Raw genomic sequence first — 24,337 nt, 5'->3', positions numbered from 1 at the left:
GTTGTGCTCCTCTCCAAATCCAAGTTACAAACATGATTCGAATCCAAACATGAATCAGACATTACTTACTTAATCTTCTTGTTGTTGTGCTTATCTCTGAACTCAAATCACAAACATAAATCAGACATCTATTGAGCATAAAAAAGCCATTTAAATTAAGTTCATTAATTCTTCAATTAGTATTGCATTTTACAAATTGGGTGAGACATTAGGATTTTCAATGAAATAACATAATAATTTATTGACAATATCACCCCTAGAGTCGCGTCGCGTCACGTCACAACAATATTGTACTAATAATTATATACATATGCTTAAAAGTCTCATCATCAACTCATTCATCCTCTCGTGACCGCATACACGTGACAGGTTAAGACAACATTGTCATGCATACAACAACTATTGCAAGCTCTTTCACATCCAATTAACATGTATATGAATCAAATCAAAAATCATATTCCAATCGCTCTTGCAATTCAGTTCATATACATATATGATTAAGCTGGTTTCTTTATTCTTGATATTATGCATAGATTAAATTACATCAAGCTTTCAATTATGTTTAATATAATTATAAATACTTTTTTATTATTTTACTTATCTTATAATTAATTTATATCCGATCAAATCTAATTTGAGTTAGAATTACCCATCAACTGATTTACTACACCTCTATAAATTCTTACGTGTTCAGATTAAAAACTATCGATCCTTGTGGAGAAGAATTGGGAGTGGTGAATAATGAAGCGTTCATCCAACAAACTCACGGCCGTTATTGAAGGACTCGTAAAGGTATTATGTAGAGGTTTCTTTCTTGTCAATGTTAATTTATTGGATGTTATTTAGTTTGTTTTAGTGACTGGAATAAAAAATAACTATTGACTATAATTTTAATCATTAGAATTAAAAATTATTTATCATAATTTTTATTGACCACGATTCAATAAAATCGATGCAAAAACATAAAAAATTTTCATCAAGAAAAAGTCTTTTGCCGTGTCTAATAGCTATGGTAAAAATATTTACCATAACTTTTAGCCACAATTGCAGATATCACGGCCGTAGTCAACGACTATTTGCTACAGTTATTGAGAACGATGAACATCAACTTTTTCTTCACTAACAGTTTTGAAGACAATTATTTTTATTATTTTATAATTTATTGCACTGCGTATTGGTGTTTCATGTTCATATCTTTAGTTTATCCTAAAAATATCACATCCACATTCTATATAAACTTGTACATTTTTTTAATATACAAATACATCAAAATTCCCACCATTTTAATACATAAACTCCTGGTCATTTCAAGTAGCAAGTCGTGCTTTACTTTTCTCTATTATAAAAATATAATGACTCGTACATAAGCCAAGCCATCCTAATGTTAATCCTCCATCTTATGACTTATCAAAATAGTAGTAGGTACCGTAACAAGGTTGTAATTGTTAGAATTTTAAGTACGAAAAATATAAAAAAAAAAAAAAAGATAGTAGTAGGTACCGTAACAAGGTTGTAATTGTTAGAATTTTAAGTACGAAATAAATGAAAAAAAAAAAAAAGAAGAAGAATGATGAGTTACAAATAGGAGTGTAAATGAGTCAAACTCAAATCGAGCTCGAGCCTTGAATTTTCAACAAATTTTGTTATTATAAATAAATATTAAATATTAAATATTATTATATTAATTATAAAAAATATTGAACATATAGTACAATATTTAATTTATTATTATAAACATAAACTACTAATTAGTTAAGTAATGATATAATAAGTAAAGTCTCAAAATCATATACACATCAAATTATTAAAATACTTGCATATAATTTTGTGTAGTTATTAGTATCAATAAAATAAATAAACGTAAATTATTTTTTAAAAGTGGTTTATCTCATTATATACAAAAAAAAAGATAAATATTTTAAACCAAAGTAGAAAAATATTGATTGATCTCATTATATATATAAATAATAAATTAACAATTAAATTATTTAAAAATTATTCAACCATCATAATCATCATCATCTCATCATTATTATTATTATTATTGTCTTTAGATTAATTCACGAGAATAACCAGATTTTAATATTAGTTTATACTATGTATCTTGCTATAAATATACACTCACAAATAGATATAAAAAATTACAAGTTAATTGTTAGGACTTGTTAATTTAAAAAAAGTATAAGAGATTACAAATGAATATTGAGATCTTACATATTCTAATTTAACATAAAATTTATGTGTGTCATATTAAGTAATTCTTTACAAAAAAAAATTACTAAATTGTTGATTAAGCTTGTTCTGTATAGAGATTAAATATATAAATAAAAGTGCCATAATGTACTATTATCTAAAATTATAATATATGATATTGATTAATAATTATAATATATGGTTAATTTCGAATATAAAACTGATATAGTATTAAATATGGAGTTAAATATATAAAAATTTGAAAAAAAGCTCGCGAGCTTATGAAGATAACATTTTGAACTCGAACTTCAAATCGAGCCTTGGTGAGGCGTCTCGATCAACTCATTTGTCATCCCTAAACCCATATAAAGTTTATAAGTTACAAACTTTATATGGGTTGTTAAAAGAAAAAAGAAATAGAATAGAGTAGTGTGAATACATGTATATATATATATATATATGTAAATTATAAAATGAGATTAGATTGGAAGTACCCGTGAATGATTTAATGGGATCCATGGTTGTCGTGAAGCTGCTACATGCTTCCTACTTCCATGGCCACAACTCGCTACACAACAACAAACACTCACGAGACTCTACAATCTTTTCGCTTTTACACCAAACCATTAGTTTCGCTTATTCCTCATCACATTAAATTGCCTCATTTCCGTTTTTTCATTTTCATTTTCACACCCAACCTCAAACACCTACACATTCATTATATCTATAGGTAGATGTATATTTCATCAATTGCATTATTAGACTTGTACTGTAACTGAATTTTCTTAATAATAGCAAGAAAGGTTGTTGCGGAACAATTACTGGTTCTAAACTATGTTCAACAAGGAATCACATGAAAATTTGGTGTAACTATGTATGTATGTATTGAATAATTTGATGAGCTTGTGAAATATAACAGTAAGATATATATATATATATATATATATGCGTGTGTGTAAATTTTATGAATTTACAGCTGGCTTCTCCAGCAGTTAGCACACAGGGAAAAGAAGACTACACTATACAGTGCTTATTTAGAAATATGAGTAGATGGTAGAAATTAGATAATAGTAGCGTCCAATGCGATGCTGCAGTACACTAATTTGAAGAATGATGGAAATGCAGTTGTTAAAGCAAAATATGCAGTTGCTCTCCTCCATGTCTTTTTAACTCTCTCTCACATTTATTGCACAGGAAAGCGCCAAAGAGACGTCTGGTCTGGTCGCACATGTGTTTGAGGTTTGAAGAGAACCTGAAACGTGGATCATGGAGAGGCCGCGGTTCTCAAGAAAAGCAGCTCACACTCACAGCTTCTTCCCCTATAGATTATAGGCTCTATAGCATCTCATATTCACATGAGAGTATGTTGCAAATAATTTGGCCAAATACACATATATCTATATTATAATTTTCATGTGTACCCCACTAAACAACAGAAACAAAATTTGTGAGAAAGAAATTCCAGAAAAAGAACAAAACTTTGGGCTTAAACAATAGTCCCTTCTCATTGGAAAAAGTGATGCATGGATCAATGTACAGTCGACGCGTGTTGGTTTCTTTCTTTGCCCTCCGTGAACCTAAATATGTTTTTCCAAGTATAAATCAGACTCAGACTCCCAGCATCTACTTCCAGCATTAGCATATGGTTTCTTCCCACCGCCACTGAACCACTTTCTTTCACCTCTCTCAACTGTCAACTTCTCCTTCACCTTTCTTGATTCTTCCCACCACAACAATTCCTTTTTGCCATCTGTCACAAATTTTCTGGAGAAAGTCATCATCCATCCATCATTGCTGCTTCACTTCACATTCTTGTTTCTTGAATCAATTTCTTGTTCCCAATGGGAATTTTACACACCTTATCCTTGTTATTTATCACAACACCACTACTCTTATTATTACTTGAAGAAAATGTTAGTAATGTGGAAGCAAGGGATCATCATCATTTTGGGAAGAAGCAAAAGATTAAAAATTCACCCAAACTCTCCCCTGCTTATTCTCCTGCCCCTGCCCCTTCCCCTCGCTATCCTCCCTCCATTCCTTCTGACCCCAGCTATGGCCCCACTCCAACCGACTACAATTCGACCAGAAACTGCATTTTCGATGTCACAGATTTTGGGGCAATTGGAGATGGAGCCACTGACGACACTGCCGCCTTCAGGTCTGCTTGGAAGGCTGCGTGTCAAGTGGAAAACGGTGTAGTTTTCGCTCCTTCTGACCTCGTTTTCATGATCACTTCTACAATTTTTTCTGGGCCCTGTCAGCCGGGACTTGTCTTGCAGGTAACCATTATTATTATTATTACTATTATTAATCTTCTAATTCAACAATGTAGTGCATATTGAGCAAGAGGAATTCACTACTACTAGTAAGTACTAGTAATTATTTATGGTTCATTAATTAATAGTTGAGCGTGCGTGATGTGTGCAGGTGGATGGGGTGCTAATGCCGCCTGACGGACCGGATTGCTGGCCCAAATCAGATAGCAATAAGCAGTGGCTTGTGTTTTATCGGCTGGATGACATGACTTTGACTGGCACTGGAACCATTGAAGGGAACGGCCAGAAGTGGTGGGATCTCCCCTGCAAACCTCACAGGGTAAATCTTGCCTTCCACTAACAATTCATCCATATATATACCTATCTGTATAGCATACATCTATCTATCTATACGAAAAAAATAAAATATTTCCTTGGTATAAGAATTCATTAGTTGGTTATTTAGCTGACACTATAGCTATGCAACCATATGTGATTTCAGGGTCCCAATGGATCAACATTGCCCGGACCATGTGACAGTCCTGCGGTGGGTCAAAACATTTTGATGCCTCCCGGTCCTTTTTTTTTTTTTTGTTTAATTAATTAATAAAGTGACATGCTTTCCCTTTACAGCTTATTCGATTTTTTATGAGCTCCAACTTGGTGGTGAGTGGTTTGCGCATTCAAAACAGCCCCCAATTCCACATGAAATTTGATGGCTGCCAAGGCGTACTGATCGACAAGCTATCCATCTCGTCGCCTAAGTTGAGCCCCAATACAGATGGAATTCACATTGAGAACACAAAATCTGTTGGCATATACAATTCTGTTATAGGCAATGGTACGTGCGACGCGAGAGCAACTCAAACTCGAAATGACACGAATTAATTTGGAACTGCATTTTTCACTACAAATGGTTTATTTATGGAACAGGGGATGATTGCATTTCAATAGGAACAGGTTGCTCAGATGTCGATATAGAAGCCGTCACTTGTGGGCCTAGTCACGGGATCAGGTATGTGGTGTTTCCCTCGCCAATTTGCAGTTCATTAAAATTGAGACATGTACAATACCCAACTTGCTCACTTCATTTCCTTCTTTTACTCTCATTCATTCTTACAAAATTGAGTCTTCTGGAAACAAGATTTGGCACCATCTCATTATATCTTCATAATTAGTTTATGTTTATATGATTAATAATTTTCACCTAATAGTTTCAGAAGGCTCAACTCATTTGAACTTTTTCTCTGTATATATATATATGCACAGCATAGGGAGCCTCGGCGTTCAACATTCCCATGCATGTGTTTCCAACATAACAGTGCGCAACGCATTTATAAGGGACTCAGACAACGGACTGAGGATCAAGACGTGGCAAGGTGGGACGGGGTCGGTGACTGGGATATCCTTTGAGAACATTCAGATGGAAAATGTGAGAAACTGTGTCATCATCGATCAGTACTATTGCTTGACAAAGGCGTGTCGCAATGAAACCTCAGCAGTTTACCTGTCCGATGTGACCTACAGAAACATAAAGGGCACCTATGATGTGAGGAGCCCTCCAATACACTTTGCATGTAGTGACACCGTTGCCTGCACAAATATTACAATGTCGGAAGTAGAGCTTTTACCATATGAAGGTGTATTGGTAGACGACCCTTTTTGTTGGAATGCATATGGCCTACAGGAGACTCTCACTATACCTCCAATCGACTGTTTGCAAGATGGGATGCCCCTGTCCCTGGCTGAGAATTCCTCATATGCCTGCTAGAATACTTGGATTCAGACTTTTGGTATTTATAATAATATAGTATACTATAATGTATTAGCCAGCCAGCAGTATACTGTATAGTTAATATTGGTGATTTTGTTCAATTCTGCTAGTATTTTAAGGGTTGCACGGTTAGGATTCATGTCATCATTCATCCCTTTGAGATATGTTACTTTCCCTTATCGTGTGATGTGATCATATATTAGATGATATATATATATATATATGTAGGCACATCTTCGGTGCTGCTACGCAATAATAATATAGACTTCTCTTTACATATATAGGGTTAAATTCATTTTGACCCATGTGATATATCAAAATATCAAAAATTCCTCTATTAAATTTTTAATATAAAAATTCACCCCATGGTACGTATAAATAATCACATCGCTACCTGATCAATTTGAGTCTATTTTTTTATAAACAATGACTAAAATATCCCCGTGTTAGGCTCCTACTCTGAAGACACTTGAGCTATAAATGACATATGAGTCGAACTATAAGAAACATGCATACAAGTAGTAGAAGATGCAGCACAAGAACATATGTAATCATTCATCCACATGGGTTTAGAGGCTGTTCTAGATGAACGTCTTCGAACATGTGTACGAGGATATGAAACAGGAAGAGAATCTGTAGAAGAAGGCACTATAGGAGAGGGTATCGGAGCAGTAGGAGAAGAAATATCTGTAGAAGAGGCTGTGTTAGCAACTGATGAAGGAAGGGAAGTAGACCCAATATTTGTGGCAATGGATTGTAAAGAAAACGTATCCTCATGAAATACAACGTCTCTAGATTCAAACAAGAGATTGTTTTCAATATCAAATACCTTATATACCTTTTTCAGTGAACTACAACCCAAGAAAAGACATTTGTAAGCACGTTGGTCAAATTTTTCTTTGTTTGGGGCTACGTTGGACGCAAAACAAAGACATCCAAAGACCTTTAAAGGAGTATAAGAGGGTGGTTTATGGTATAAGAGTTCAAAAAGAGTTTTCCAATTGAGAAGTGGTGTGAGAAATCTATTTATAATTGTTAATTGTTAAATCTAAAATTATTTATAATCAATTAAAACATATATTTAACTGCAATAATTATTATTATAATTATTCTTAATTAGTTAAAATATTTAATTATTATAAATATTTAAAATCTTCCTAATTAACTAAAATATATTTCATTAATATAATTAAAATTAATTAAAAAATGAAGAAAAAAAGAAAAAACTGAAGAGATTTTCTCCCATTTTTCGTCGAAAACTTGTTTCTAAGTTTTCGATTTCCGTCCCGACGAGTTTTTGACAGCCAATGGTTCCATTCCAATCCTATCTTCAAAAAAACTATTTTCATACCTTCAATTTGAGTTTTGGTCAATCGGAGAGATTGGGCTCAAGCCACTACCGCTGAACATGTTTGTTGTTGATTTGTCACCGTCCGATTGAATCTCAGTGTCAAACCACCACCATCGGACTCCTTCATTTAGGACAATTCTTAAAAGACCAGCATCACTGATTTTGGTAAATCATTTGCGGAGATACGATTGTTTTAAGAGTTGGTGCCCGCGATGGAGATGGTGTAGGGTGGGGGCAGCGGGGGGTAAGGGGGTGGGGTAGTTAGTTTTTTTTTTTATGTATAATAAAAATATATTTTTTAATTTTAAATTATTTATATATAATATAAGTTAAATAATTTGTTGAATTTATACCTTTCATTTTTTGAGAATATAACGGTTGAGATTAATTGATTAGATATAACGATTAATATTTGATCAAAAAAGATTCAACAGTTATTAAAATTAGAAATAATATATATTAAGTAAGAGTATAACGATCATTTTTTATAAAAAAAATTAGTATTGTTAGTTAGATTTAACGGAGATGGGGCGATTAAAATGAGTTTTACAAAACACATGGGAGATTTAGCCTATTTTTAGAATAGAAAGGGGTTTTAGCTGACTTTTTAAAATAAAGAGAGGTTTTATGCATTTTGTCCGAAAACTGTTATATATTTGAGAAGGATAAGAAAGATGGGAAAGACTTTGATGTTCTGGAATGGTGGAAAGTTTATGTCTTGAAGTGTAAGATTTTATCAATAAGTGCAAGAAATATTATAGTTATCCCGATCACCACTATTGTTTCTGAGGCTACATTTAGTGCAGGAATTAGAGTTATAAACAAATATCGTACATCATTGACTTCAAACACGGTTCAAGTATTGATGTGCGGAGGAGATTGGCTGAGAAAGCGCTCTAGAGCAATGAAAAAATATTTGGTAAGTTCTTTTATATTTTAAAAGTTTTAAAAAATCACTATTGTTTTTAATTTATTTAAGTGTATTGAATATTATTTTGATTTGCAAAGTGACAAAAAAATAATATATGTAAATTTGTCTCTTGATTGTGATCTGCTAAATGTACCTTCGTGTAACTCAACTGCTGAAAATTATCTCGATTGTTTCTTTTAAATTGCATCATGTTGTGACAAATTTTTTAGATGACTTAATATGGTGGATTTGAGGTTTGAGACTGGAAGTTGGAGGTTTGAGCTTAGATACTTCAATTGGTATTGATATCAAATTACATGGTAACTTTCTTATCTTTTTTGTTGGGTTTGTTAACTTTCTAGCAAACCATATGGATAATCTTATGCTATTCTCATTCACTTGCAAAGAGATACATACACATTGGTTAAATTGTGTTATACGGTTCTAATTTAGTTTATTCTCATTTATTTTATGTAGATTTGAGATGAAAGCAACAAGAACGATTTCATGGACTCTTGTTATACTTTTGAATAAACATGGGTTTGAAAAGTCTTTTGAGTTTTGATAAATGTAACTAATTTACTTTTATTTAAATGGTTGATTGATGTATAGGCAAATTTAATCTTTATGTATTGTGGTTTTTATTTAGTTTTATGAATTTGATAAAGCTTGTTTGTTTTTGTAAATGGTTAGTTGATTAACAATAAATTTTTATATAAATGTGTTCAGAATTACAATTCAAAACAGAGTATTACAAGCTCGAGCTCTGATGACATGTGAAATAATTACAGAAACTGAGTCCAAAAGCAAGATATCCATGGAGGAAAACTGTGTAATTGCATCCTTTCTCGGAAGAAATTGAAGCATGGAATTTACAGAGAAGAAAAGCTACTTATAGAGACAAAGGGAAAAATCTGCTAACTAACTAAAACTACTGTAATTGCTCTAATATAACTAATCTGCCAACTAAGCGTCCAACAAAGCACTACTAACAGAAAACGTTGGAAGACACGCTCAGAGATGGAACAGAGTAACAATGATTCAACTTGGTTCTACTACGGATATAATTTTTAGAGTCAACAATTAATTTTGATGGTTTTGACACAACCCATCAACTATTCAATCTAAATATTTGTATATAAAGACGAGTAATTAGATCTCATTTTTCAAATAGACATATTTTACAAAAATTAGATCAAAAGTGTATTTGTTCGTGTTTTTCTGAAAAAATGTGCAATATTTCTTCAATTGTTTTTTCTTTTATCTAAGTCAATTTAATACATTTATTCATTCGTCAAGAAAAACCAATTCCCATTTGATTCTCTAGTTAATAATTTCCTTTGTTTTTTTTATTTAAAAAATAAAATAAAATATTCATAATTAATCTTTATTTTGTAATAATTCAAGTTACCATTAGTAGAATAATTGTAATAGTATATCTATTTTAGAGAAACAAACAATAAGACTTTTTTTGTTCTAGAAATTTTGCTCCACATTATCGATAAGAATTTTCCATGCTATTAAATGCATATTTAAAAAAAGCTGAATTTAACCCTTTTTATTATTGTTATTATCATTATTAGCGATACTTACACTCCAATTTCTTGATATTTGGTGTAATTACACGTAAACTATCTGTAGTTTGAAAAATTATATCTAGCACTTTGATGTTTGTTTTTATTTTATAAATTAGTGCATCTATTAGTTAAAATTCACGAAATTTGCTAATGTTAACAAAAAAATTGAACGAAACTACCCTTATAACAATGAAGATATACCTTCTCATATGTATTAACGCGTTAAGACGTATGAGACTAGTTTGACCATAAAAATATTCATTTGACCTGCAATAAGTCAGTAATAAGTCAATTGAAGGTAACTATAGATTTTTTTCAGCTTTTTTTGTTAATATCAGCAAATTGGGTGAATTTGTATGACAGAACAACTAATTTATTAAATGTAAGCAAACTTTAGAAGTACTTAATGTAATTTTTTAAATAAAAAAAATTTACGTGTAATTATACCTAATATCGTGCCGTAATATCGTGCCGGGGGGGTGTAATTGACTCTTATTATTATTGAGGCACTAGAACGAGTCCCACAATTAACGCCGTATGCCATCATACAGTCGATTTTGTCCCAGTCTGAACCCTAACCATTAACAACAAAAAGCCTTCTTACCAACTCTACAATCCCTCCTCTCATCCCAACGAGATTGGAACCATTTTTCCTCTCCGCGTTTGGATTCTGAATTTTTGAGAGAGGTTGCTGAAGGTTGGTTACGCGTTGGTGAGTTTTGAATGAATTTGGTTCTTATATTATTAGACATCTTGTGTTACTAGATTACCTTTTCGCAGATTTTCGGTAAATTCAGCGACAAGGAACTGACGATCTTCTGTTTTGTATGAAACGCTTAAGCTTTAGATATATTTATTGGTTTTATTAATTTTTAATTGTTGTAGTTCTAGGGTTACGGCTAGTTAATTTGGCGACTCCTTCGCATGTGTGTGTACTCTACGTTGAATTTTGTCCAGTAGATCTTCAGCGAGTGGTTTATTGACATGACCTTTGTTCTTTTATTGCGATTCCTTGAACGGTGCACACTAAGAGAAAATGGAAGGTTGAGGCTCAACTATGACGAAATTTTCCCTTTTAATTTTAGCTAATTATTTCTGATGTTGGGCAAACTGTTGTCGTAGTTGAGCTTATGCGTTTCGAACAAAAAGGAATTACAAAAACGCTTTCAGTGAATTGGTATTCAGCTTACAATCTTGGTTTTTTTTTTTTTTTTTAAGTATAATTATTGTTGAAACTGTCGTTATAAACTACTAGTGCAGGTGATATTTGTTAAGATGCCTTTGATTGTATACTGAGCTCCTTCATGTTTGAGGGTATTCAGCCTATTGGCATTAATTTCATTGCAGTGTGTTGAGTAGGAATGGCAACTGCTGAGCCATCCCCTGGTACCCTAGGGCCCAGATATGCTCCGGATGATCCAACTCTACCGGAACCTTGGAAGGGATTAATTGATGGAAGTACCGGACTTCTATACTATTGGAATCCTGAAACAAATGTTACTCAGTATGAAAAACCGGCGGCTTTACCACCACCTTTGCCACCTGGGCCACCACCTGCAATGTCCACACCAAAGCTAAATCCTATTCCATCAGGCAGAGCATCGCAGCCGGAGAGCATCCAAAACCCGCAAAATCAGCAAATGATGCAATCTAAGCTGCCACAAGAGCAGCTTATGAGTTCGTCATTGCAGCAACAGACTCAGGTTGCATCGCAGGCGACTCAACAGCAAGTAGCACCTTCTGCGCAACTTCAGGGGTCACAGATGGGGCCTACAATGCAACAGGGTCATTCAGCGGCAGAGCAAATGAGGCCGCAAATGATGCAACAGCCTGGTCAACAACTGCCATCTCAGTTGGGGCAAATGCCTATACATCCAGGGCAACAGGGACTTCCACAGTCAATGCAGCAAGGGCACCAAGCTCCTTATCCGCCGATGCAGCTAATGCCTCATGCTCAACAAGCACAGATGTACCAAGGTGGACTGATGGGAACTCCACATGGTTTTCAATTTACACCTCAGCATACACAGTTTATGGTGCATCAACAGAACATGCCTCTACATGGGCCACAAAGCTCCTCCCAACAATCTCAGCAGGTAAGTGAGGGGCAACAGTTGCCTCACAAACTAGAGATTAAAATGGAACTTGGGCAGAGAGATGATCATGATTTTCATCATGGGAAGCAAGCAGGATTTTCACCAGCCCACCAGCATTTGAAGCAGGGTCAACAATTTCCCCATCTACGAGAGCAAAAAACTGGAATTTCTCAGAGAGATGATGCACAGCAAGTCAACCAAGCTGGTTTTTCTCCAGCCCAGAATCAGCAACCTGGGATACCATCTGGGTCAATTTTGCCTGTGGGGAGCAACTCCTCTCATGTGCAAAAGATGACCATTCAGCCAAACCAAACAAACCATTATGCTGGATCATCTGCTAATTTGCATCAGAACAACCCTTCAGTTCAGGTACAGCCAATTGGAGCTGATTTAACGCATCCGCAACATGCTTCTAGATTCCAAAATCAAATGGGCCCTGGGATGATGCATGCCCAGCAGCAGAATCAACCGCCTGTGGCACCAAAGATATCTTTTGAAGAAAACCACTTTGGAAGGCCCACAAATGAATATTTTTATAACACGAGCAAGGATGTCACTGCAATGCCTCCCCAGCTACCTAAGTTGGCACCATTACCTATGACCAGAAATCAGCAGGTAAATTTGTAGTCTGGATACACTATCATAGGCTGCGTATACAGAGCCCCTAGTATTAAAAGGATATTGTATATGACGTTTCTGAGTGTTTAGCGTATGATATACCAGAAGCACCCAAATTATTTGATATTGTATAACGCTTTTCTAGCATTGTTCCGCATTTATGCTTCACATGGTGACAAATGCGTTGAGTTGGATGTTGTTGCTGCTGATTCCTCCTTTTTTCAGGAAATGAGGATTGGGGATTTCCCCCCTCCAAATGCCACACCTAATCTTCCAGGGAGATTGAATGGTCCTGGAGGGCCTCCATTACAAGGTGTCTATGGTCATTCGTCTGGTGCCCCACCATATCCAAACAATTCATTCGTGAGGCCTCCTTTAACAATGATGGGACCCTCAGATCCTATTCATTTATCAGCTGCAGAAACTTATCGTCAAAAGCATGAAGTGACAGCCACGGTTTGTTGTTCTATAATCGCTTTTCTGCCTCTTGAAGTAGAATGTGTGCAAGATATAGCTTCATTAGTAACTATGGTTGGTTTGTCACACAATTCTTCCTCTTGGAGGATATAGATACTCACTTAAGGAATTGTAGTGTTTTCATATCGTTTTTTGAACTTTAATATTTTTAAACTACATATAAGCATCTCTGTTGATGTTAACATCAAGCATTTGTAGAAATCATGTACCTTTTCCATAGGAAAAGATCCATGTATATAATGTTAGAGAAGCAACACTGTTTCTTTGACTAGAGAAAGCTTTAATAAGTCTAATCTTCTATGGGATACTGGCACTAATGATTCACGGATGTATGTACAAAACTTGGAATTCTGTTGCTAGATGCAGAGACATGATTCGTTTGGTAAGCTGAAGATTTATGCTGTTCTGACTTTGTGGTAGGAATGGATTTATATTTGTCCATCCGTCATTAAGAGTTTTATTTTGGTTTATTCTGCAAGAATAAGCTAAAGATACATGCTATTCTGGCTTTGTGGTAAGAATGGATTTATGTTTGTCCATCCATCATTAGGATTTTTATTTTGGTTGATTTATTCTGCATGTCCTTAATTAAAGATGCCGAGTAGTCATAAATTACCTTGCTGTGGATCCATAATGCACCAATTTGCCTTTTTGGTACTCATGTTATGTGGACAATCAACTAAGAGATTTTATAGAAACATGTCTCAAGTACCCTTTGTTGCATGTCGTGGGGTATGACTGGAGAACAACGTAACTCTTTCAACTTTTACTAGTTTAGATTGTTCAATGGTAAGTATTTGCTTCTAGGCTGATGTTTACCATTTCTTATGCGTAAATTTAGATGAAGTCTATGTCCAAGTTGGCAAATCCTCTAGATGCATTGATATGTTCAGTTGAGTCCAAACTTGTATCTTGACAATACTTTATTCAAACTATTCAGGGTGAAGATGTTCCCCCACCATTTATGACTTTTGAGGCCACTGGGTTTCCTCCAGAAATACTACAGGAGGTAAGTGCCTGTGATCGAAATTGGATTAGTTCTTATAGCTTACGTAATGAAATTTTCTATCCCATTTTATTTTTTCGTTCACAAAATTCATGATTTAGCTTATCACTTCTAACTTGTCGCAGGTGCGATATCTGCTCCGGAGGAGGAGCACATGTCGTACGCTGCAGTGCTATGCTCATATCTATGCAACAACTATTCTGAGTTTTTGAGGCTGCAAAATGGACTGTTGGAGCCTTCCCATAGCACTACTTCTTGAAGGGTGCTTCATCCAATTCACACTATATATGTGACTGGGATTAGAAGCTTATTGGCTCCGCTTCTGTTTTATTTGCTCCATTTTTTGCCTCGAGTTGCTTCAGTAAGCAACCGCACACCCATGAGTTTTTTTGAGCATTCATTTTTTTAGGTTTCATATCCTCTTTTCCAAATATCTAATCACTTAGTGTCGGCTCAACTTTCCATATTATAATGAGAGTTAACATGCAGTCTTCTTTGCTATAAATCTTGTGGGGGTTTATTATCTATTTTGTTTTATTGCAGATGCATTTTGCTGGTTTCTCTGCTCCTACACCAATTCAGGCACAAACATGGCCTATTGCCCTACAGAACAGAGACATAGTTGCTATTGCCAAGACAGGTTCTGGGAAAACATTGGGATATTTGATCCCGGCATTCATTCATCTCAGAAGACAGCATAATAATCCCCAGAATGGCCCAACTGTCTTGGTATTGGCTCCAACAAGGGAGCTTGCCACCCAAATCCAGGATGAAGCCATTAAATTTGGTCGATCATCGAGAGTCTCTTGCACGGTAGACCTACCAATATTTTTTTTTTTACTTATAATCAGCAATTGTTATAATCTCAACCGGATGAACTGACTGATGTGAAACCGTATCAGTGTTTATATGGTGGTGCTCCAAAAGGCCCTCAGTTAAAAGAGCTAGACCGCGGTGCAGATATTGTCGTGGCAACTCCTGGTCGCCTCAATGACATCCTTGAAATGAAGAGGATTGACTTTAGACAGGTTTCCCTTCTTGTTCTTGATGAGGCTGATAGAATGCTGGACATGGGATTTGAGCCACAGATCCGTAAGATTGTCAATGAGATTCCTCCAAGAAGGCAAACTCTCATGTACACTGCAACATGGCCCAAAGAAGTCCGGAAAATTGCTAGTGATCTTTTGATCAATCCGGTACAGGTCAACATTGGCAGTGTTGATGAGCTTGCTGCAAATAAGTCTATCACACAGGTAAAATTATTGTCTTGTTATTCTGATAACATGTTTGAGAAATGAATTTAACACATAAATAGGACCAGGTATCTACTATTGGGGTGGGCTTATATTTTACTTGTCTGCTGTCTATTTTAATTTTGAGCAATATATATATGGTATGCTGCTGGAAGGGGTCGATTTGAGTATTTTTAATGTTGTAGTTAGGATACCCATGCATTTCCCTCAGTGTTAATTATTCTGATTACGAGCTGATGAGCGGGCTTAATCTGCATTTCTGTTGCATCTTATTTTGCTAGATTTTGGTCTAGTGAGGTTTATCTTCAGTATCTCCTGCAGCTCCTGCTATCTGTGGTTTTGCTCCTGCTCCGTGATGATTACTAGGATGGTTACAGTAATTTGTACTAACATGCAATATTAGCTAGATTCCCTGTGGTTTAACCAATTTCATTCGCATATCTTTTATAGTGATCATATAGATTTATAACTAATATGTTCAGGCTTTAAGGCTTTGAATCTGGTAATATGTGCATTTTGGTTATCTATGTACATTAGGTTGCATTCTATATTTGTCAGTGAGTCTTTACTTTTGTTACTTATTCACTAAAGAATCCTTCTCTGCAGTATGTTGAAGTAGTCCCTGAAATGGAGAAGCAGAGACGCCTTGAACAAATTCTTAGATCCCAAGAACGTGGTTCTAAAGTCATTATATTTTGTTCCACTAAAAAGTTGTGTGACCATCTGGCACGTAATCTTGGACGCAACTTTGGGGCTGCTGCGATTCATGGAGACAAATCACAGGGTGAGAGAGACTGGGTTTTGAATCAATTCCGGACTGGGAAGTCGCCGGTTCTTGTTGCCACTGATGTTGCTGCTCGTGGGCTTGATATACGAGATATAAGGTTAAGAACTTTACATTTGCTTAGCAGGTCCGCATTGTTGCGGAAATTAAATAATTTAGGTTGCTTTGATGCATTAGATCACACCCTTTTCCTGTTTCTGCAACATTGTAACATTTCCTCCTTTTGCTTCTGGTCATTATCATTATTTGGCTTCTTCCAATTTTCCACTAGTTACACTGTTGAGATTTCATATCACAGGGTGGTTATCAATTATGACTTTCCAACTGGGATTGAGGACTATGTGCATCGCATTGGACGAACTGGGAGAGCTGGTGCTACAGGGATTTCATACACATTCTTCTCAGAGCAAGACTGGAAATATGCCCCCGATCTTGTTAAACTTTTGGAGGGCGCTAACCAAGTTGTGCCTCCTGAGATAAGGGATATAGCGTTACGTGGTGGGCCTAGTTTTGTTAAGGACCGAGGTTTGATGAACCGTTTTGACTCTGGTGATGGTGGCGGGCGTTGGGATTCTGGTGGGCGTGGTGGCATGAGGGATGGTTTTGGTGGACGTGGAGGGATGAGAGATGGTGGTTTTGGTGGACGTGGAGGGATGAGGGATGGCGGATTTGGTGGACGTGGAGGGATGAGGGATGGCGGATTTGGTGGACGTGGAGGGATGAGGGATGGCAGCTTTAGTGGGAGAGGAGGAATGAGGGATGGAAATTTTGGTGGTCGTGGTGGTGGAAGGGATGGCAACTTTGGTGTTCCTTCAGGTGGTCGGGTTGGTTGGGACAGGGGTGGACGAGGTCCCCACGATCGATTCAACAACATAGATGTCCGAGGACGTGGTAGAGGGAGGGGCCGTGGACGATTTGATAATAGAAGAGACAGCTTAGATAGAAGTAGGGGCAGGAGTTTCAGCCCAAGTCCAGAGAGAGTTCGGACATGGGGTTATAGTCGGAGCAGGAGCAGGAGCAGGAGCCGAAGTCGTAGCAGAGGTAGGAGTTATAGCAGAAGTCGTAGCCGGAGCAGAAGCTGGTCCCGCAGCCGGAGTCCCAGGAGCAGCCGCAGCAGGAGCCCAAGACGCAGCAGGAGTCGGAGCAGGAGTCGCAGCTATGAGAGATATGAGAGAAGGCCCCGCAAAACAAAGTTTGATCAGATGGATGTTCCAGCACCAAATATTGAGGTTCCCCCTGAATCTGGAACGTTCCCAGCGCCTCAAGGTGCCAGTGGCGATAGATGCTCTGGAGCTGAGTCGCTAGAGCAGGTTCCTTTTGGTGAAAGCATGGATGTTGGTGGACGTGATGCTGGAGTTGTTGATCCAAACAGTCTGCGCGTGGAAGCCATGAGTGACAGAGACGTTGGACTTTGATTGGATGGATGTTCACCATATCTCTTGGATGTTAACCTGCCATTAGGAAGGATATTTATCAACTTTTGCGTGGTTGGGCTCCAGTTGTGGAATCCGGCAGGCCACATTGTAGAAGCAAAGCTAACTGAGTTCCTGTGTGCTTTACTGCTGTTGTTTTATGGGGGATAAATACTATAGAGTGCGAGCTAGTATCATCAAGCTTGGGGTGATATGTAGAGCCCCATAAGTATTCTAAGTTTCTCCATTTACCATTTTGTTCTTTCTTTGGCAGATTGACTTATGGCCTACCTGCCTGCCCGCCCGCACTATTCATTGGGAATGCCAAAATCTTTAGCCAGTAAAAACTGTTGTGATGTTCCACTGCTTGCAGCTGAGAATGCTGATTCTGTTTTGTGTTATTTCTTGGTTAGTAGTATTTCTTTAAGTTTTTGAAAGAGCTGCTTTTCCTTCATTTTTGTTCTGAAGAGTTTTGATATACTATCTCTTTTCAACTCTTCTGAAAATACTACAAACCGAGTTTCAATCATTACTGTAAAACGTAAATATGAATATTACTTGTTTGTGTGTATACATATATATTTATATTAATAAGTTATATGAAAATTAAGAATAATACTGCATTGTGACTTTTATGATTGGGATACTAATATATATACATATAATAATAATAATAATAATGATGATGATGATGTAGAAGTCTTGCGATATACTAATATGAAAATTGTGTAGAAGAATTATGCTAATTCATCAATTTATCTCTTTACTGAAGATATCTTTTACTATTATTACTATCACAATATGTAATAGCTGATGTGACGAGCACAAACAAAATATATACCCTCAATTTCATCAATGTGTTGCCGTTTCTATTTTTAATTTGAAATAAGAAGAACTTTTACTATTATTATTATTATTATCTGTACTGTATATTAAGGGAGAAAGCCATTTAGTATCACTCTTTTTTTTTTTTAATATATTTAATTTAATTTTTTTAAAGTTTTCATTTAACTTTCCATCCTCATTATTTATCATAATCAATTCTTTTTTTTAAAAAAATTCTTTCATCTTGTTTTGGTCATTATCTTTTATAAATTTTATATTTTATTAAAAAATAAAATTTTATAATATTTTATTATAAATAATATTTATAAAAAACACAAATTATTAGTACGTAAGAAAGAAAGAAAGAAAAAACAAAACCCTCAAGACTAAATATATTATTGTTTTGTAGCCTTATCTTGGGGTGGAGAGTTATTGCCCCAAATTTGAAAGGCAAGGGTATAATAGTAATTCAAGAGTCCAGCCAAGCGCTGGATTCCTCTACGTGTTGTGCAGCTTGTGCCAACAAATCTCTCTCTTTCTCTCCCCAACATTTTTTCAAGCTTTCATTTTTTTCCGCTTTCGACCGCCTTTTATTTCCTCTCTCTCTCTCTCTCTCTAGGGTTTTCTTTCTTAACCGCGTCTACTTTTGAAAAAATTAAACACTTCTTGTGCCCAATAATATTTATAATAATTAATAATAATCATTTCTCACAAACAAAATCCAAGAATTTAATACTCATGTCTCTTGAAATCAAGACCCCTATTCAGCCACTCTCAAGTTTGATCCAGCTGCTTTCTGGGTCAACCATGGCTTGAATCTGCTAGTTTCTATCTGGTACTTTTTCTCTCCTAATATTCATACTTTTTCTGTTTGCCTTTCCATTCCCTTCCTTGTGATACCGATGCCTTCACGGCTGTATATGCATATTTTTTCAGTTTCTGTTGCCTTTGAGCATTCATGTTGTTTTGTTACGTTATATTTATTATCGTGTTGCAGTTTATAGTTTATTTCTGTTGCGAACTTTTTTTAGCTTGGGAAATTCTAAGGGTTTCTGGTTTTGGCTGAGTTGAGAATTAAGGGACAAATAACTTTTTCTGGGTTCGATCCTGTCTTGCTTACTTTTGTCCCATAAAAGTTTTCATGGGGTTTGACTTGAATGTTGTGGGAAATTGGTTCTTTGATTAAGAGAAATTCCTATTGAGATTGTGGTTTGGGATTTTGTATAAATTTGGGGGTGCTTGGCTTGTAGTTTTAAGTATGCTTGAGTGGGAACTGCTTTTGTGGTGATTAATTGGCCAATTCCTGCTAGGAATGGTTGTCCCTGTGCACCATATTATTTGAAATGTGTTTCTGTTAGTATATACTTTCTAGTCTGTAGGACTTTCTGTTTATACTTTATACAACAGAATAGTTAACTGATCATCAATTCATCATATGCAAATAGGATTGTCTATGCTGTTGAATGTTGCAATATCTACATGCTTCTCACTCTCTTATAAAGTCTATAATAAGTATTAGAGCACCTTGGTCCTAACTTGTTCAACTAATTGGTGGGAGGAGGGAATTGCCTTTCCCGATTCCTTCTCCTTGGCCCCTGAGTCCAAAAGCGGGAATGGCAAGGACGGGGCTGGGAGGAAGGTGTTCCTCTCCCCAGAGAGAAGAGAACAAGTGACTGAATCATTTGTGCTTCATGTTCTTTGGCTGTGGCTTATTCATCAGATGTGTAATTTGTCAATATGATATCTCTGGTCAAGGTTCCATCAGGGTCACTGTTTCTCATTGAGCTCTATATGTATTTAAGTATTATCATATGTTTCTGTAGGGGTGGCAAGTCCTGGGACGGAAGTGTACAATGTTCCTGATCAAGGACTTGCTGATATGTATCTGGTAATTTCCTGTGATAGTTGGATGACTTGATATTCCTTTTATCTAATCTTATGACAAGAGTTTTCGATGTAGATTGGGTTAGTGGTTTGGCAGGTTCTCTGCACTGTCTTCTTCGTATATTTTTGCGTGCATGGGGAATGAGGGGCGTGGTTGTGGTCTCCAATAATCAGAATGTATGTTCTTCTAATATGTTTATTCATCTGATATTGGATTTCCCAGATTCAAGATACTGTGTCAAACCCACAGTCTACTGCTCAATTTGGACGATTCGGAGCCATGTATAACGAGGGAACCCCTGACTACTTTCTTGACCAGGGTTTGTATTATCCAACTGCCACCAGCTATGGATACATCTGTACAGGTAATGAATTGTATAATCCATGTTTTTCTTGTTGAAGTTAAATTGATTTCACACTCTTTATGGATTGGGTGAGTTACCTTAATGACCTGTGGCATCTTGAGTGAACTGATATGCTCTTTTGTATTTGGTAGGAATTGAATCAACCGGTGACTGGGATGACCACCGTATGATTTTTGGTCTGGATGGTCAAGATATTCAGTATACTGTGCGTCCTTATCTGATGGCCATATATTTGCATTCTTTACCAGATTTATGATATTGATTATGGTTCTTTCTTGCAGGGTTTGGCAAATGAAAGTCTGCCATATGTATATTATACTCCTAGCTATGGGTATGGAGAGTCTCCCTACAACCCGTATAATCCTTACATCCCTGGTGCTATGATAGGACTGGATGGATCAATTGTAGCGCCCCCACAGTACTATGCCCTTCCATCATTTGAGAATTCCGTATCACCCCCTGCATATGTGCCCTTGGTCCTTCCATCAAGGCTTGATACAGTTGCAAGTGGGATGACCGACTCATTCATTGAAAATGCTGTATCCGTGAATAAAGTTGATGGTTCAGTTGCTAAATACAATTTACCTTCAAATGCACCTAATTTTTCACCGGCTCCGGTGAGGGATGCTTCTAGTCGGAGAAATTCCTTTGCAAGTGTTCCTGAAGGGGTTAGAGCTAATACTGGATCTGGAAAGCAGCCTGTGCCAAGTATGACATCTAGTAGTTTCATGAGTCCAGAATCATCACAAATTCGCTGGGTAAGAATCTTGCACAAACAGTGGTTGTCTTTTTATAAAAAGAACAACCTCAAACAACAATCTATCTTCCTTTCTTTCAATTTTTTATTCTGATACTCTATGTGTGGTCTTCTGTTCAAATCTTGTCTTTTAGGTTGGAGGTCCTCAAGGTTCAGAAAATGCTCCCCGTGTGAAGGCTACATCAGGTGGTAGTCAACTAAAAAGTACTTTTACTTCTGAGAATGGACCCTCTGGTTTTGAATCAGGTGATCTTACCCGGGCATCTATACATAAAGTCAAGTCCAAGTTACTTTATGAGAGAGCCTCTGATGATGTAAGAGTCAGCCATGATACATTGAGCGAGCAGAATCGGGGACCAAGGACAAACAAATTGAGGAATCAGTTGATAGTTAAAGCCTATACAGCAAGGGCAGGAAATCCTGATGCACAAGGAAACATTGTTATCTTTTTGGACCAGTACAACAAAGTTGATTTTCCTGTGGATTATGTAAATGCAAAGTTCTTTGTGATCAAATCATATAGTGAGGATGATGTGCACAAGAGTATAAAGTATAATGTGTGGTCATCTACACCTAATGGAAACAAGAAGCTTAATGCTGCATATGAAGATGCCCAGAAAATAGCGGCGGGGGGTTCACAATACTGCCCTGTCTTTCTCTTCTTTTCTGTAAGTTCCTCTTTATCACATTGATAAGCATCTGGGTGATGGCTGTGATCTATTTTCTTGTGTTAAAGGTACTTGGTACGTTTTTGCTCTGTATTCATTTCATTCAATGTCTTTTTATACTTCAGGTTAATGCTAGTGGCCAGTTCTGCGGTGTTGCTGAGATGACCGGCCCTGTGGATTTCCAGAGAGATATGGATTTCTGGCAGCAAGATAAATGGAGTGGTAGCTTTCCTGTGAAGTGGCACATTATAAAGGATTTACCGAACCCCAACTTTAGGCACATCATACTGGAAAATAATGAGAACAAGCCAGTTACTAACAGCAGAGACACACAAGAGGTATGTTTATGCATCTTATCTTGGTCTGTTGCTGTCTCTTTTTCTTTCTTCATTAGTGTAGATATGTTGCCTATCTTGGGAGGTTTTTGGGCAATGTTAAGAAGCATTATCAAGTCTCACTTTCTATCAGCATATTATGTCTGCTGCAAGTCCAGAGTGTAGATTTTCTTTTAACTCGTTTATAACCTTGCACACTTGCTGCATTCCTGTATTGGATATTGTGATCTGGATCTTTCTTGCTTTACTGAGCCACATGTCAACTTTGGTGGTTAGTTCAAGAGTTAATGTCTTGACTTGTTGAGGACTGAGCTGATATGGATATTCAGGTTCTTGGTTTGATCCCTTTTTGAGGTTATTAGCTGCTTACCTAATCTTATTGTGATTATGATTTCCAGATATGCTACAAGAAAGGTTTGGAGATGCTGCAAATATTCAAAAACTATACATCAAAGACATCCTTGCTTGACGATTTCATGTACTACGAAAATAGACAGCGGATTCTGCATGAAGAGAGGTCAAGGCTTCTAAGGAAGAGCTATGAAAATCCATATCTTGTTCCACTAATAGATCCTCCGCGCAAGCTTCAATCTCCTCATGATTCTCCTTCTATTGGAGATGTAAATGGTACTGAAGGTGATGCCAATTTGACTATTGTGAACCTAAACAAAGTCCCAGCAGGGGATGAATCAGATGGCTCAATGAAGAACCATTCTGCACCTACTGGGCGAGTCTCCTTAGATTTTAATGGTGACGACTTAATGAGTGTCAGTGGGAGCTGCCAAGTTTCAGCAGATGGAGTGGCAAATGTAGTAGATGAATTGAAAATTAGTGCATTGACTATAGAGCCAGAGTCGGGGGGTGGTGCTGTTTCTAACACAACAAACGGTGAGGTGGTTAATGTTGTCACTATCGGGTCGATGCCAGTGAAGGTTATGGGCACAGCTTCGTCAGGCTTTTTGACAGTTGGAACAATTCCACTGGATCCCAGAGCTCTTCAGCGTGAGTAGGGGGGTTTATAGAAGAAGACAATATATAAAAGGAGGTTATGGTGGATGGGGGTGTCCAAATTTAACATTTTGTTTGGATGATGTTGAGAAGTCCCGGGTGAAGTTCTAGTGGATTGCGTGCAGCACACACTCGGTGATGGCTACTGTGTTGAATCACTGGTGGTACTTGCATGGGTGGCTCGCAGTTTTTGACGAGTTCTTATTTGCCACAATGACAACTGATGGTTTTTGTTTTTTGTTCTTTTGCATGTATTTTGTTCTTGGCATCAATGGTTACAGTAATTATATGGAGAAAAGGAAAGGGAAAAAGAAAGAAAAGACTATTCTAAATGCTTCCTCCTCTTTCATCTATTGCTGAATATTTTCCTATGAAGTGGAAATGGGCATTGTTTCTGGTTCTCGGAAACGATTTATACATCCCTGTAAATGTGCTATTACATTTTATTTCAATTGGTGAAGTTACAACTTACAAGATCTGGAGTGTGACTTTATAAGTTATTTTTTTAAGAGTTCATAAAAGTGTTTGATAATTTTTTTTCTTAAAAGTATTTTATAAATTCCAAAGAAGAAGGGTTTTAGGATTTCTTTAACGTAAAGTAAGGAATAGACAAATTTGTATTCAAAATCTTAACAGATGTTTTTAAATTTGTTACAAGATGAGTCCAATGGATGGTGAATCGTGAAAAGTAAGCGGTGACGGTGATGGTGAGGGTGTTGTAATGTATTTTGTATGTTATATATTCATTTAATTAGTAATTTATATATTAACTGAGTTATTCCAAAT

The 24,337-nt window shown here is 36.5% G+C and overlaps 3 protein-coding genes across 6 annotated transcripts; all 3 read left to right on the top strand.

Moving 5' to 3' along the window:
• Positions 1–3,755: 3,755 nt before the first annotated feature.
• Positions 3,756–6,434, top strand: LOC105178850 (polygalacturonase At1g48100). Its single transcript, XM_011102405.2, has 6 exons — positions 3,756–4,475; positions 4,624–4,791; positions 4,954–4,998; positions 5,085–5,292; positions 5,385–5,466; positions 5,721–6,434. The coding sequence occupies exons 1-6, from the start codon at positions 4,035–4,037 to the stop codon at positions 6,220–6,222; spliced, it is 1,446 nt and encodes a 481-aa protein (XP_011100707.1). The 5' UTR covers positions 3,756–4,034; the 3' UTR covers positions 6,223–6,434.
• Positions 6,435–10,599: 4,165 nt separating this feature from the next.
• On the top strand, positions 10,600–18,156 carry LOC105178848 (DEAD-box ATP-dependent RNA helicase 40). 3 transcript variants are annotated; one of them, XM_011102403.2, is made up of 8 exons: positions 10,600–10,775; positions 11,423–12,774; positions 13,003–13,233; positions 14,195–14,263; positions 14,804–15,073; positions 15,163–15,513; positions 16,120–16,397; positions 16,596–18,156. In XM_011102403.2, the coding sequence occupies exons 2-8, from the start codon at positions 11,425–11,427 to the stop codon at positions 17,710–17,712; spliced, it is 3,666 nt and encodes a 1,221-aa protein (XP_011100705.1). In that variant the 5' UTR covers positions 10,600–10,775; positions 11,423–11,424; the 3' UTR covers positions 17,713–18,156. The 3 variants fall into 3 exon arrangements, with proteins under 3 accessions (XP_011100705.1, XP_011100703.1, XP_011100704.1); XM_011102401.2 differs by having other exon boundaries at positions 11,411–12,774; XM_011102402.2 differs by having other exon boundaries at positions 10,601–10,760; positions 11,411–12,774.
• Positions 18,157–19,115: 959 nt separating this feature from the next.
• Positions 19,116–23,968, top strand: LOC105178847. 2 transcript variants are annotated; one of them, XM_011102399.2, is made up of 8 exons: positions 19,116–19,369; positions 20,358–20,422; positions 20,642–20,783; positions 20,915–20,988; positions 21,065–21,541; positions 21,675–22,208; positions 22,334–22,546; positions 22,942–23,968. In XM_011102399.2, the coding sequence occupies exons 2-8, from the start codon at positions 20,414–20,416 to the stop codon at positions 23,551–23,553; spliced, it is 2,061 nt and encodes a 686-aa protein (XP_011100701.1). In that variant the 5' UTR covers positions 19,116–19,369; positions 20,358–20,413; the 3' UTR covers positions 23,554–23,968. The 2 variants fall into 2 exon arrangements, with proteins under 2 accessions (XP_011100701.1, XP_011100702.1); XM_011102400.2 differs by lacking the exon at positions 20,358–20,422.
• The last annotated feature ends 369 nt before the right edge of the window (positions 23,969–24,337 follow it).

This window comes from Sesamum indicum, unplaced genomic scaffold (assembly GCF_000512975.1).
Source record: "Sesamum indicum cultivar Zhongzhi No. 13 unplaced genomic scaffold, S_indicum_v1.0 scaffold00109, whole genome shotgun sequence".
In the NCBI taxonomy this organism is placed as follows: domain Eukaryota; kingdom Viridiplantae; phylum Streptophyta; class Magnoliopsida; order Lamiales; family Pedaliaceae; genus Sesamum; species Sesamum indicum.
This window is presented reverse-complemented; position numbering and strand designations above follow the sequence as displayed.

Coding starts and splice junctions, on each gene's coding strand:
- LOC105178850 (XM_011102405.2), top strand. CDS start 4,035: ATGGGAATTTTACACACCTTATCCTTGTTATTTATCACAACACCACTA. Junction 5,293..5,384: donor CAATTCTGTTATAGGCAATG/GTACGTGCGACG, acceptor TTTATGGAACAG/GGGATGATTGCATTTCAATA. Junction 5,467..5,720: donor GGGCCTAGTCACGGGATCAG/GTATGTGGTGTT, acceptor ATATATGCACAG/CATAGGGAGCCTCGGCGTTC.
- LOC105178848 (XM_011102403.2), top strand. CDS start 11,425: ATGGCAACTGCTGAGCCATCCCCTGGTACCCTAGGGCCCAGATATGCT. Junction 12,775..13,002: donor CTATGACCAGAAATCAGCAG/GTAAATTTGTAG, acceptor TCCTTTTTTCAG/GAAATGAGGATTGGGGATTT. Junction 13,234..14,194: donor AGCATGAAGTGACAGCCACG/GTTTGTTGTTCT, acceptor CAAACTATTCAG/GGTGAAGATGTTCCCCCACC.
- LOC105178847 (XM_011102399.2), top strand. Junction 20,989..21,064: donor GTCAAGATATTCAGTATACT/GTGCGTCCTTAT, acceptor TCTTTCTTGCAG/GGTTTGGCAAATGAAAGTCT. Junction 21,542..21,674: donor AATCATCACAAATTCGCTGG/GTAAGAATCTTG, acceptor CTTGTCTTTTAG/GTTGGAGGTCCTCAAGGTTC.